The 14,867-nt window shown below is 33.1% G+C and overlaps 1 protein-coding gene across 2 annotated transcripts; it reads right to left on the reverse strand.

Moving 5' to 3' along the window:
- Nucleotides 1-218: 218 nt before the first annotated feature.
- On the reverse strand, nucleotides 219-14,322 carry LOC134695792 (fatty acid hydroxylase domain-containing protein 2-like). Of its 2 annotated transcripts, XR_010102848.1 has the most exons (6): nucleotides 14,227-14,322; nucleotides 10,803-10,924; nucleotides 5,777-5,982; nucleotides 4,569-4,841; nucleotides 2,645-3,021; nucleotides 219-2,579 (listed from the first exon to the last, which is right to left on the reverse strand). XR_010102848.1 is itself a non-coding variant. In XM_063557200.1 (5 exons), exons 1-5 carry the CDS (start codon nucleotides 14,279-14,281, stop codon nucleotides 2,835-2,837), a joined length of 843 nt encoding a protein of 280 aa, XP_063413270.1. In that variant the 5' UTR covers nucleotides 14,282-14,322; the 3' UTR covers nucleotides 219-2,834. The 2 variants fall into 2 exon arrangements, 1 of the variants encoding a protein (XP_063413270.1); XM_063557200.1 differs by having other exon boundaries at nucleotides 219-3,021.
- Between the last annotated feature and the right edge of the window lie 545 nt (nucleotides 14,323-14,867).

Raw genomic sequence — 14,867 nt, forward strand, 5'->3', positions numbered from 1 at the left:
TTCAAGCATCACTGACAAGTCTTTTGTATAAAAACCAAAAGTGTCTGGTCCACATAATTTTAAACCTGATATCTATTAAAATCATATAAAGATGTGGTTTAATTGCCAATGAGACAAATCTCAACAAGAGATCAAATGACACAGAAGTTTACACATATACACAAGTTTCCAACTCCTTTGACATTAAACAAATATTTAACAAAATAATATTACAAATAGGCAGCATTAAATAATATTTTATTTACAATGACAAATATCACAAAAGGAAAAACTGCATTGATTGTTGCATTAAAAAAAGCAAAACTAAAACCTTAACTGACGTTATAACAATGTATAATGGAGTATTATAATCATAATCATTATTTCACAATGTATAATTTTTTTTAAATCTAAATGCCACAAAACTTAATACAAAAAAGTACCAGGAAAAGCACAAGTCATTCAGTCACTGTGTATCATCCAACAGCGGATATAGGTACTAACCAAGCGGGCGTGAGCGATTTTGACCTAACACGGTAACGAAAATTTTTGTTTTTTCACATTACATCAATGTGTTTATCAATCTAAAAATAATTGTTATTTGGTCGTAGGTTGATGATTAGATATGTCTCATTATTTCCCCAAAACAAGAAAGATTACTAAAAACATGTGCAAATACTTGTCAAAGAGTTGACGCTCGTCTCATCAGATATGATTATATATTCATTGCAACTATTTTTCTGATAGAAGGCCACTTTGTGTGTGTAATAAGAATAGCTGTTTCAATAATTGGCATTGAAATCTCTTATACATATGTTATTTTTCGATATTTTATTTCGAAAAGAAGCATTGTGTACGGTGCTTAGTGACCACATAAATCTTTCTGTGTGGTGCATAGTTTAGTTGCTGTACACCGTACACAAAAACATTTTTTTCCTGCTCGTTTATTACTAAAAAAAGGAACAAAGTAATCACAGATAGGTTTATAATTGGTAGCTATTACTTTTGCCCTGTATTAGCTTTCTTTCAGATAAAACATGTTAACGTCTCGACAACTGTATCAAAATTAAACCTGGTGTTGAGATTGACAACTATTTGCGCATTTACAAGTTAATTGTTCAGGAATTTCAAATGTTGAGAAATGTACATTGAATATTGATAAAACAAAAAAAAGATTTTGGTTACCGTGTAAGGTCAAAATGGATCATGCCCGCTGGGTTAGTACCTATATCGGGTGAACTGATGATACACGGTGTCAGTGGTGAGAAGAAAAAATTACATCATTGCATTTAAAAACAAAAGGTGTACTTAACCTAAAACTAATAACTGCTGAACTTTCAACTGAAATTAATCTAAATTTAATGCAGGTCAGAGTACTACTATTTTGGCACTGTTGACCTTGTTGTTTTATAGACAAGAAAACCTTTAAAAATATGAGGTTGACTGTGAACAAGAATTGTCCAAGTGATTTCTGAATTTTATAGACAGATGAAAATCACAATCACAAGACTGATGCTGACAATGGAGGTAGACTTAATGTATAAGGTGGCTAGGGAGTCTTAATTAAAATTGATCGAATTTTTTGATAACTTGTAAAAATGAAGTTTTTATCATGCTTTTTTCAAAAATATATTAAAAGTATGGGTCACTGGACTTTTTTTCATGCTGCTGCAGGTTGTGCAAAATTGTCAGATTTTGTATAGATTATGCATAGAAAATAAAATTTTAATAGCTACCTCTAGTCACTAGTCCAGTTAACATCCTTATAGAATAGTAGAAAGGATTCTGTTCAAAATAAGATTCAAAACTATAGCATAGAAGAGTAAACAGACACTGGTATTTCTGTATTTTAGTACACTTCATCAGTGTTCACTTCTTAGTTTTTATCTGTAACATAAATAACGGGGGTTAAACAGGTTTTTTTTCGATATAAACCCTCCCCCTATATATACACAAATATGTTACAGGTCTATGCAGCTTATCTTTGTAAAATTTCTTACATACATTTTTTTAAATACAAAACTCATTATCTTGAAGTAAACTTTATGACCAGTTTAGTTCAATATTCTTTTATTCTACTCAAGGCATAATTTATAAAAAAAAAAAAAAAAGTTTATATAAAATTTATAAAAAGAGATATGTAACTGGTAAACCAACAGCACAATCAAAAATTAAAGTCAAAATAATAATTCAAAGAAAAAGAAAGATACACTATGAGCACCATGATATACCTTGATCATGTTGATGTTTTTAATGTGAAGCAATCTAGTTATAGTAGTTTATCTTTCATTCATAGAAAATGTCTGCTAAATTAATTTCTTAGCTTATATAAACAATGCAAAATGAATATTGATAAAAAAATATATATATGTTCTGGAATTCCATGTCAGTAGATAAGTTATATTGGGTGTTAATTTCAACAAAAACAATTCAGGCAAATTAAAAAAACAAATTGAAACTTTTAGGGTGCCCTAAAAAGTCATTATACTCTATAAGAATTAAGTAAGACATCACAACAAATGATTGTACTTACTCCAACTGACTAGGTGAATAATTACATATGGACATAAAAAACCAAGCTGTAAATCAGATCATATAACCTTCACAATAATTACATATGGACATATGGACATAAAAAACCAAGCTGTAAATCAGATCATATTACCTTCACACATCAAATCACAACAGTAAACCTGGTTTAACAACCTATTAATTTACAATGGCTACAGGTTAAAGATCATACAGTATGCTCTTCAATATCACATGGGTAACAAATAAACTGATGAAAAAAGTGTAAATCATAGCACTTTGTAAAATAGGTGGTTTTACAAAAATACTTGTTGTGCTAAACCCCTTCATTCATGTTTTTTGTCTGATGTTTTCTCCAAACATTGTTTAGGTGGTGTATCTGGGTACTGTTGAGACAGGGGAGTGAGACTTAGTAACATGATGTGTCTCTGGTAGGCTTTACTATCCCTGAAATTGTTGTCTGTTCCATGGAGAGGATCAAGTACACCAAGAACTCCAAAACAGTTGGTAAACCTATAAAACAATATTAGGTGAGACAATATCTGAAAATGTATAATTTTAGGCAGTAGAAAAAAACAACAAAAAAATGTCTATAACCATTATTTTAATAGCACAAATCTAAGACCACACATTGAGGATTCAGGAACTGGTGTATGTATTTCAAACAATTGTTAAACGTTGTAACAACAATGACAATGTAAATAAAATGCTCTGCAGGGAGCAGCTTAATACAACCACAGAGGTCAACCCTGGACAGTTGGGGCATTTACCTTTTATGGTTCATATTCAAAATCTAAATACATGGTTAGATTCAGCATATCAAGGAACTCCATATTTTCAATTTTTTTAAAAATCAAACAAAGTTTAATTTTGAAGCCCTATTTGGACCAACTTGAAAACTGTGTCCATAAACAAAAATCTAGGTACATATTCAATCAAATACAGCCTATTAAAGAACTCCAAGAATCTATTTTTTTTTGTTAAAATCAAAGTAAGTTTAATTTTAGACCCTTTGGACCATAATGTAGTCCAATTTGAGAACAGGGCCAAATTTCTAAATATAAAAGAACCCCAACAATTCAATTTTTGATGAAATCAGAACAAATTTAATGTTGACCTCTTGTTGTCCCTAATTCCTAAACTGTAAGAACCAAAACACCCAAAATCAATCTCAACCTTCCTTTTGTGGTCATACCCTTGTGATTAAATTTCATAGATTTTTAATTTACTTACTGCAGTTATTGTGCAAAAACCAAGAAAAACATTATTTGGGCCTTTTTGTCGCCCCTCATTCCTTAATTGTTGGGACCAATAAAATCTGACATAGTTGACACCGTGATAGTACTTACTTTTGATGGTGGAAATCATGTGCCTCTGGTGATGGGAGGAATGGGAAATGAGAACCACATATAAAGATAAAGTACTTACTTCTGATGGTGGAAATCATGTGCCTCTGGTGATGGGAGGAATGGGAAATGAGAACCACATATAAAGATAAAGTACTTACTTCTGATGGTGGAAATCATGTGCCTCTGGTGATGGGAGGAATGGGAAATGAGAACCACATATAGATATAGTACTTACTTCTGATGGTGGAAATCATGTGCCTCTGGTGATGGGAGGAATGGGAAATGAGAACCACATATATAGATAAAGTACTTACTTCTGATGGTGGAAATCATGTGCCTCTGGTGATGGGAGGAATGGGAAATGAGAACCACATATATAGATAAAGTACTTACTTCTGATGGTGGAAATCATGTGCCTCTGGTGATGGGAGGAATGGGAAATGAGAACCACATATATAGATAAAGTACTTACTTCTGATGGTGGAAATCATGTGCCTCTGGTGATGGGAGGAATGGGAAATGAGAACCACATATATAGATAAAGTACTTACTTCTGATGGTGGAAGTTATGTGCCTCTGGTGATGGGAGGAATGGGAAATGAGAACCACATATATAGATAAAGTACTTACTTCTGATGGTGGAAATCATGTGCGCCTCTGGTGATGGGAGGAATGGGAAATGAGAACCACATATAAAGATAAAGTACTTACTTCTGATGGTGGAAATCACGTGCCTCTGGTGATGGGAGAAATGGAAAGTGATAACCACTGTGGGATATAGCGGTTGACACCAGAGCAATGAAGAACCACATCCAAGCTGTAGCTAAGTGTGACCCCATTAGTATTGGTCCCATCATAATAGGCATAAAATTACTGATACAATGCTCTAAAGGATGAGCATAGATACAGATAATCCCAATTGGAGCTGTCCATTCGTGGTGTAGCTTGTGAATGTGCTTATAAAGTCTGGGATGGTGCATCAATCTGAAATCAAAATGCATCAATTCTTAGGCTGTTAATATCTAAATGTTTAAATTTGAATCTTGGGCAGTTCATTAATTGTAAATGTAAAACAAATTTAAATCTTGTTAAAGATTCAGTCTGTGATATAAAATGATAAAATAATTTCTGGGAAAGAGCTGATGTCTGAATAATAAAACGTGTAGTCAAAAGTAAAAACACAAAAATACCGAACTCCGAGGAAAATTCAAAAAGGAAAATCAAAAATCAAAAGGCAAAATCAAAAGTCCAAACACATCAAACGAATGGGTAACAACTGTCATATTCCTGACTTGGTACAGGCATTTTCTAATGTAGAAAATGGTGGATTGAACCTGGTTTTATAGCTAGCTAAACCTCTCACTTATATGACAGTCGCATCGAATTCCATTAAATTGTCAACGATGCATGAACAAAACAAACATAATCAAAGAGTAAAAATGTCAAAAATAGGGGTACAACAGTCAATATTGTGTTATCATCTTAATATCTCTACATTAACAACAAATGTAACAAAGAAGCACAAAAAGGCACCAAATATTGTGTTTTTTTCTGAAATATAAACAAGTCAGGAACCTATTATTCAGTTTGTATATCATATTTGTTTTACTTCAGTATTTTGTTCATAAATCAGACTGTTAGTTTTCTTGTTTTTAATATTTTACATTTGTCAATTTAGGGCCCTTTATAGCTGAATATGCACGAGATATTTGGCATTTCGAACTTAAATTAAATCTCAATTCCAGATAGTTTTGGTTCAAGGTACAGAAACTAGTGGGAGAAATTTCCTGTATAATCTAAAATTATATATATGTTGAAAAAACTTCTCTGTGTTGTGTATTAGACCTGAATGATGTTCCCAAAACTACTTGAAGTTATGTATATCAACTATGAATAATTTCCCTGTTTTAAAACTGTACCTGTGAGAGTAGTAAAATCCAATTTCTTCCACCAAACTAAACACAGTTAGCTCTAACAGAACCCATGCAAATGAAGGCATCTCACCACTGACGATACACCCACGCCATTTCATCAAACAAAATCCAAACAATGTCATCGGAAATGAAACAACAAATCCGTTAAACAAAACAATTTTCACAGCCTTTTTTAACTTCTGTCTATCAACCTGTAAAACAGATAAGATCATTTTAAATGTGTAAAATCAGACAAGAAAAGTTTTACATTCTTCTTCAGCTTTCATTAATAATTACAATAATGTATGTACAGGAAAGCCGTGGACATGCTCTGATAAATGGTGGCACAAACATTAATGCCCACCATGAAGGTTATCTATGTCCATCATAAGACCAATGTCTTTTTGTTCTAAACATAACATGTATATCTATGATTATAATAATAAAATCACAATTTAATCCTAAGAATAGACATGATAGTAACAGGAATAACATTTTTGTTAACACATTCTCTGTCAGATGGCAGTCTAATGTTCTAACTGAAGAATATTCTAAACTAAAATTAATTATTTTCTTACAGTTCACTTCATTCTCTTAACATCTCAAAAACATACGCCATATAAGGGATTCAAAGTTGCAATCACTTTCTTCAATATTCACAATATCATTTGGTCAATGCATAACAAATTCTAGCACATGTATGACTTTCTTTGAACGGTTTGTATACTCAACTGTGGAAAAAAAACCTACCAAAAATGCAAGAACGTTCTAAAAAGTCTTTCATAATCTGCTTCTTACATTGTAGTTCTGATAAAATAAAAATCAAGGAAACCAACAACTAAAGGGTCTAAAAAGTTTTTGTCTCTCACCTTGGCCTATGAGCATAATCAAACAAAGGACATTCTCCAACATTGTAGACGAGAATATACTTTATGACAAAAATCTCTAATTTGTTGATCTTGTACTTTTGATTATTTAGTCTAATTACTCTATTTTCTTTTTTTTTGCTCAAAACGAAAGGAGGGTAAAATTTATTCCTATGAAGGATGACAGTCCACTAACAATATTGTGACAAAAATTAATCAGACCACTGAGTTGATGCCTCTGCTGGTGGACTGTTAGTCCCCAAGTGTATCACCAGCCCAGTAGCCAGTACTTGGTACTGGCATGAAAATACGGATTTTTTGTGTTATCAAATTTGCTGTTTCAAATGATAAAAAATTATTATAAAGTAAGGAATGTATCTCCCTCATGCAAAGCTCTGATTTCCTTCACGGATCTGGCTATACCTTTTGGAACTTTTGGAATATAGCTCTTCATCTTTTATATAAGCTTTGGATTTACATATTTTGGCCACGAGCGTCACTGAAGAGACATGTATTGTCGAAATGTGCATCTGGTGCAAGAAAATTGGTACCGTTAATGTTATTACCTTCATATATCATTTTCTTCTGGTATCACTTAAAATGAACAAAGGTATACAGAAAAACATATTAATATACATTACATTACCTTTATGATATAGTTAAGAAGTTCTAAGACTACATCTGTAAGGAAGTGGGCAATTGTTTAAATCCAGTAAATGTTCACATAACATGCATAACAAATTCTACTTTTACTTGCGATTGTTATGACATATTTTAAATAATTACGGTTGTAATACTGAAAACAATTTCCTTATTTTTGGTAATGGTTTCAATCATTCCTTGGTGAAAATAAATTGCTTGATTTTAAGTACTATAGGCAGTAACACCGAATAATTTAATTTCTGTATATAGATTATATGCAATTTGGTTAGAGATTATCCTAGTATATAAGAAGACTTTCCCGCAGCCTTAATCATTTAAATCCTCAGATTCGAAGAGTGAAGACAAACGAAAAAGTAACTAACTATTTCTGAATAAGAAAATTCATTCTGACCAGTTGGTTTGATCACTAGATGAGGAATTTGCTCCCCCAAATCAGTCAGAGTTGTACAGGGGACAATTGAAAGAAAGGAAGCAGAGGGCTTTAGAGTCGCTTTCTGGGTTAGGTCAAACGATACCACGTCAGTTGAATAGAGCTTACCCAACTGCCACAGGAGAAGTTAAGGAAACATTAGCTAATTTAAAACACTTTTTGGATTCATTGATTATTATAACGACATGCATATGACATTCAAACAATTATCACCCCCTTGACCTTAATTCCTTTATCTGTTAAGCTGTAGAGGTAGAAAGGTTTACGAGGCAGAAAATCAATTTAAAATAGGGAAAGCCCATTTAAGAGTTGAAGACAATAATGAAATGGTGGTTAGAGCGTCAGAATATTATCATATGATAGGTTGTCAGATAAAATTGAGGGCATGCATGCAGCCCTCAATGATCAATTTGTAAGTATGCATAAAGATTTAGATGAATTTAAGAATAAAGATAACATGCTTAGGCCAGTTTAAAGGTCGAAGTTACTCTGAATTAATTGTTGAAAACCCAGCCACAGGGCTAGACATTGTGATGCTACTAGAAATATGAGGCTGACCAACCAAGGATCACCTGGACCTTCATAGTGGTAAATGGAAACGTAAATCTTTATTCCTCAGCTCAAATACCCTCAACAATGAAGCAGGGCACTATGTTGTAGCATACTCATTTTGAAAAATTTAAGTCCGATGATATGCCAAGTGTACGACAGGTCAATCAGGAAGTTACAGAGTATAAATCATCGGTATTTTTTTCTGTTATATTGGGAAGCTTTCACATGGTCATTGAATTGTTATACTAGTAACAGGTTTGTCAGGTGGGAGGTAGTCTTGGACTAGATTTCCTGCCAATAAACGGTTGTAAAAATTGATTTAGGCAATACAGTGATGGAAAGGGATGATCACAAAAAACTATAGACGTTTATTTGGTGACAGATAAAGATAAAACTAGCATAGTTCAATGATCAGAGGTTGTTATATTCCAGGGTGAAGTTCTGAGCTATGATTTAGCTGTTAAGGTTAATGGCATTTTTGAACCAAGTGAGGAAAGACTGTGTAACGTCTGATAATGCTGTTGAATACAAAAGTATGACAGTGTCCAAGTACTAAATGTCGGTACTTTGGTATGAAATATCAGCAAATCTGAAGTTGTTAGTCAAGAAGAGAATGATAAGGATTGTTATCTTAGTAATGAATTGGAAAAGTAGATAGGTCTAGTGAAAGTCTTGATGACAAGGTCACACATAGTTGTTATTGGAATTTAAGCATCTTTTTGCAGCTTTGGATTCAGATCTTGGACAAAAAAATATTTTGAAGCACCTGATTGACACTGGTGATCATCATCATGCAGCAAGGCCAATGAAGCAGCAACCACGGCTTACCCCAATAGGTCTTAGGAAGAAAGAAGATCAACATAATATCAACGATATGCTGGTAAGATAAATGGTTCAACCTTTGGAAGAACCATGGTCCTCTAGGATACATTTGGTTAGAAAGAAGTGAGGGATCAATAGGTTTTGAGTAGACTAGTAGACTATAGACAGTTAAATGCACGTACTATCAAAGATGCTGATGCATATCCTTTATCCCGAATAATCATGTTGATGATTTGTTGGAACAGTTGTCAGGAAACAAGTGGTTTTCTACTTTGGATTTATATTCTGTATATTGCAATTGGCAGGTTGGGGTAGAGCAATCAGATCACCCTAAAACAGCCTTTGCCACACAGATGGGTCTCTTTCAGTTTCCCTGTATGCTGTTTGGTCTGGCAAACGCCATTTTTTGAGCGGCTAATGGAGAATGTTATGACAGGGTCCAAAAGGAACATTTGTCTCATATATCAATATGATATCATAAGTAGTAATGGCTAAGACTTTTGATGAAATGATACATACTTTTCGCAAGATTTTTGTGAAGTTATAAGTTGCAGGGCTTAATAAACTCAAACCTAAAAAGTGTTATTTGTTTGCTTAGAAGGTAACCTTTCTAAGACATGTTGTTCCAGAATCGGGTGTTGCCACCGACCCCAATAAAATTAAGTGTATAAACAAGCACAGATCCTTAATATTTTTTCCGATACGGCTAGGAGCCTACATCAAGTGACCAAAAAGGGTCTAGAGTTTCTATGAAAATGTTAGTCAGGCAGCTTTTGAAAATCTGAAAGTCAAATTTGTCAGTCATCAATCATCCTAACTTCTCCAAAACATTAATTCTTCATACAGATACAAGTATCAAATCAATATGTGATGTTTATCACAGGGCATCAATCATCCTAACTTCTCCAAAACATTAATTCTTGATACAGATACAAGTACCAAATCAATATGTGATGTTTATCACAGGGCATCTATTGATGGTGAGAGCATTAAAAGTGACAACGTAATACTGTCCCTTTGAACCCTTGGCCCTGAACAAGAAATCTTCGCTTTATATATTAGTAAATACTATTGAATCAAAGAACTTAAGTACTGAAAGGCAAATAGGTAAACAGTCATATATCTAATTTTGAAGTAAGGTTAAGTCACAGTTCCAATAAAACGTCACTTGTGTTGTACTCTATTGTTAGGTTAAGTCACAGTTCCAATAAAACGTCACTTGTGTTGTACTCTATTGTTAGGTTAAGTCATAGTTCCAATAAAACGTCACTTGTGTTGTACTCTATTGTTAGGTTAAGGGTTACTTTCAGTATAAAAAAAATTATCTATTTTTTTATGTTTTATGCCTCAAATAGAAAGTAGGTGGTGAAATAACACTGTAAACAAATTTGGATCATGAACTTTAAAGTAAAGTAGTGATTTGGTCAAGCTGAAAAAAAGGTGAATAATTAGCACTTCAGAAACTGTCAAAAGATTTCAAGAACCCTTAACAGAAAATTGTCAATATTTTGAGTTAGACCTGATGAAGTTTTCTTCAATTTTGTTATAATTTGTCCAAAAAGTAAAACACACTCAAAATATAATTGAGAAAGTACAGGTGGGGACTTTTTTTTTTTTTTTTTTTTTAAGAAATGCACTAAAAAATAACTGTGTACTCAGACCATAGGGTTAGGGTTAGGTTATGAGTATTTACACTTACTGGTACATTTTTGTCTTCCTGAACTTTATACTTTAACAGAAAACCAGGTTTTCCTGTGGCGTCTAGGATCAGTAGAAAAGCATTGGCACCCCATATTACCGCATTAGTGAATAGAATTGTTCCTGAAATAATAACAGTAAAGTAAAGTGCTTGTAAGCACTGAATGGTAAAGATTGCTTAAAATCATCAGTGGGAAGTCAAATTAAATATTTCATTGGTTGTAGTTGATTAAACAGTAATTCTAGACAAAGGGAAATAAGTCCAACCTTTAAATTTTTAACCATGATATAATCTATAATTTTAGAGCAAATGTTATGAAATGTTCTAGACAAGTGTAACATCAATTTGTTCCTTGAAATGCTGAGCATAATTAAATTGATAAATTTCTGGAAATGTGCATGGATAGGATGTATAGAATGTTATGATCAATATAAAACAATATATAAACAGTTACTGTAAACCAATTATTTTCATGAGCAATTTATTTTCGCAACTGTGGCAAGTTTAAAAACAACTTGAATATAAATCTTTGCAAATATGTTTGTCTTGGATCTTTCTTATTTTGGTTGTTAACTTACAACATGTATGCTAAAGGATATCTTTTTGTACCATTTACTCACCAATTTTTTTTTATGGTACTAGTATAAGAGTAAATAAATTACTGCAAGGGCATAATTATAATAAAATTGAGAATGGAAATGGAGAATGTGTCAAAGAGACAACAACCCAAAAATGGGAAAGACAACAGTAAAAGGTCACCAACAGGTGACTGGTCTTCAATGTAGCGAGAAATTTCCAGCACCCGGATGCATCCTTCAGCTGGCCCCTAAACAAACATTTACTAGTTCAGTGATAATGAACTCCAAATTGAACACAAGAAACTAAAATTGAAAATAATACAAGACTAACAAAGGCCAGAGGCTTCTGACTTAGGACATGTGCAAAAATATGAAGGGGTTAAACATGTTTATGAGATCTCAACCCTTCCCCTATACATGTAACTCTAGCCAATGTAGAAAAGTATAATTATAATAAATACATGAACATTCAATAAAAAAACAGAGTCAAACAGAAATCCCCAACGTTGCACAAATGTTATGTCATGTGTATGTATAAATGGACAATAACTAAAAAATACAAACATTTTAAACAATTCATAAAAAAAAACATCTTAGAGAAATGAAGACCTAAAGCAAATGCAATGTACAATGATGTAATTTCCTGTATATTCAAAAAAAAAAAAAAAAAAAAAAAAGAGAGAAAAAAGATGTGGTATGATTGCTAATGAGACAACTCTCCACAAGAGACCAAAATAAAACAGAAATTAACAACTATAGGTCACCGTACTGCCTTCAACAATGAACAAAGCTCATACTGCATAGTCAGCTATAAAAGGCCCTGACATGACAATGTAAAACAATACAAACGAGAAAACAAACGGCCTAATCTATGTATAAATAAATGGCTGCACTTTGGCACATGATACGCCTGTTGCACTTTTAACTTGTCTTGTATGCTTTAAATGTATTGTCCAAAAATTGGAAAATCCCCCCTTTTTTAAGCATATATATTCATAACACGGAAATGTAAAATCTGAAATTTATAAAAATTAAAAGGGAGCTTACATCAATAGATATAAAGAATTCATCAAAGTTTCATGGACATCGGTGAAAGCCTTTTTGAGTTATTGTCCGAAGTGTTAAAAATCCCCTTTTTTTATGAATAAAGCCCCATAAATCCAAAACTGAAAATCTGAAATTTATAAAAATTGAAAGGGAGCTTACATCAATAGATATAAACAATTCACCAAAGTTTGATGGACATTGGTGAAAGCCTTTTTGAGTTATTGTCCGAAGTGTTGAAAATCCCCCCTTTTTTATGAATAAAGCCCCATAAATCCAAAACTTAAAATATGAAATTAAAAAAAAAACGAAAGGGAGCTTACATCAATAGATATAAACAATTCACTTAAGTTTCATGGAAATTAGTGAACGTGTTTTTGACTTATTGTCCGAAGTGTGGACGACAAACGGACGGACAGACAACGGTGTACCATAAAACGTCCCGTCGACGACAGACATATAAAAATGAACGAAAAACAAATATGTAACACATTAACAAACGACAACCACTGAGTTACAGGATCCTGACTTGGGACAGGTACATACATACAAAATGCAATGCAATATTCCATATAATCAAAATCTTCAGGAACAAAATTCTTTGACAAATAATTGATCCGCTCTAGCAAGAATTGTACATGTGACATCACAGACAAGACTGGACAAACAGATGCACAAATTGATGGAAGAACAAACTCAAGTGTTTTATATGTCCCCAACAACGTGTTCCCGAGACAAAAAACATATCAATTGAAAACTTCATGATGTCATCTTAATCCTTATTTGGGTGAGATTATAGAGAGTCACTTTGATTGAATCCCAAATGTGTCCAATTGTGAACTCTTATTTGATGTCTGTTACTTATACGCCTAGCAAACATTTTTATTAATATATATAATTGATCACAGTGAGAGAATAGTAATATTTTACCTATAACGCCTACTGCCAGATCGTTCCTTCATAACAAGTCATATGATTGGTCACAGTGAGAGAACAGTAATATCTTACCTATAACGCCTACTGCCAGATCGTTCCTTCATAACAAGTCATATGATTGGTCACAGTGAAAGAACAGTAAGATCTTACCTATAACGCCTACTGCCAGATCGTTCCTTCCAAACAAGTCATATGATTGGTCTTCGTGAGAGAATAGTAATATCTTACCTATAACGCCTACTGCCAGATCGTTCCTTCATAACAAGTCATATGATTGGTCACAGTGAGAGAACAGTAAGATCTTACCTATAACGCCTACTGCCAGATCGTTCTCTCAAATTGATGGAAGAACAAACTCAAGTGTTTTCTATGTCCCCAACAACGTGTTCCCGAGACAAAAAACATATCAATTGAAAACTTTATGATGTCATCTTAATCCTTATTTGGGTGAGATTATAGAGAGTCACTTTGATTGAATCCCAAATGTGTCCAATTGTGAACTCTTATTTGATGTCTGTTACTTATACGCCTAGCAAACATTTTTATTAATATATATAATTGGTCACAGTGAGAGAATAGTAATATTTTACCTATAACGCCTACTGCCAGATCGTTCCTTCATAACAAGTCATATGATTGGTCACAGTGAGAGAACAGTAAGATCTTACCTATAACGCCTACTGCCAGATTGTTCCTTCATAACAAGTCATATGATTGGTCACAGTGAGAGATCAGTAAGATTTTACCTATAACGCCTACTGCCCCGTGAAAGAACAGTTAGATCTTACCTATAACGCCTACTGCCAGATCGTTCCTTCCAAACAAGTCATATGATTGGTCTTCGTGAGAGAACAGTAAGATTTTACCTATAACGCCTACTGCCAGATCGTTCCTTCCAAACAAGTCATATAACTGTCCCATAGATTCTGCCAGAAATTCCCTGATGCTCCCCAGAATTGTTGAGTATGGTAAGATATTGACAGTTAAACAGGAGAGACGTAACAATATTTATACTAGTTCTCCACCAGAAACACTTTATAAATTTATCATATAAAAGAAAAAGTATCAATTTGAATCTCCATGTTGTGATGTCTATTGCCTTGTAGTGGTTATACAGTAACATTATAACATTCTATTTCGTGTAAGCTCTACTAAATATGTTAGATGTGATCTGTGTTATAAATGTTCAAAGAAATCTCAGTTTAAAATGTGCAATATAATCTCCCTCAAAAATGTTTAAGATGATAATGTCTTGGAAATCTCATGGCGTCAACCTCATAAAATACATAAATTTGAGGCTCTTAAAGTCATAAGAAACGAGTGACCGGTGAAAAATTATGTTCTTCCAATTCTTGAACCAATGCATACACACATCATAAACTTAGTCTTCTGTGCACGATTTTTTCATTTTTTTCGTGTAAATTTCGTATAATCGTCGATTTCTTTTTTCAATCGGTCAGTGTTGTTGTGTAAATATGGCAGGTAATTAAAGTTCGTGTTTTGAAGC

This window comes from Mytilus trossulus, chromosome 14 (genome assembly GCF_036588685.1).
Source record: "Mytilus trossulus isolate FHL-02 chromosome 14, PNRI_Mtr1.1.1.hap1, whole genome shotgun sequence".
In the NCBI taxonomy this organism is placed as follows: Eukaryota; Metazoa; Mollusca; class Bivalvia; order Mytilida; family Mytilidae; genus Mytilus; species Mytilus trossulus.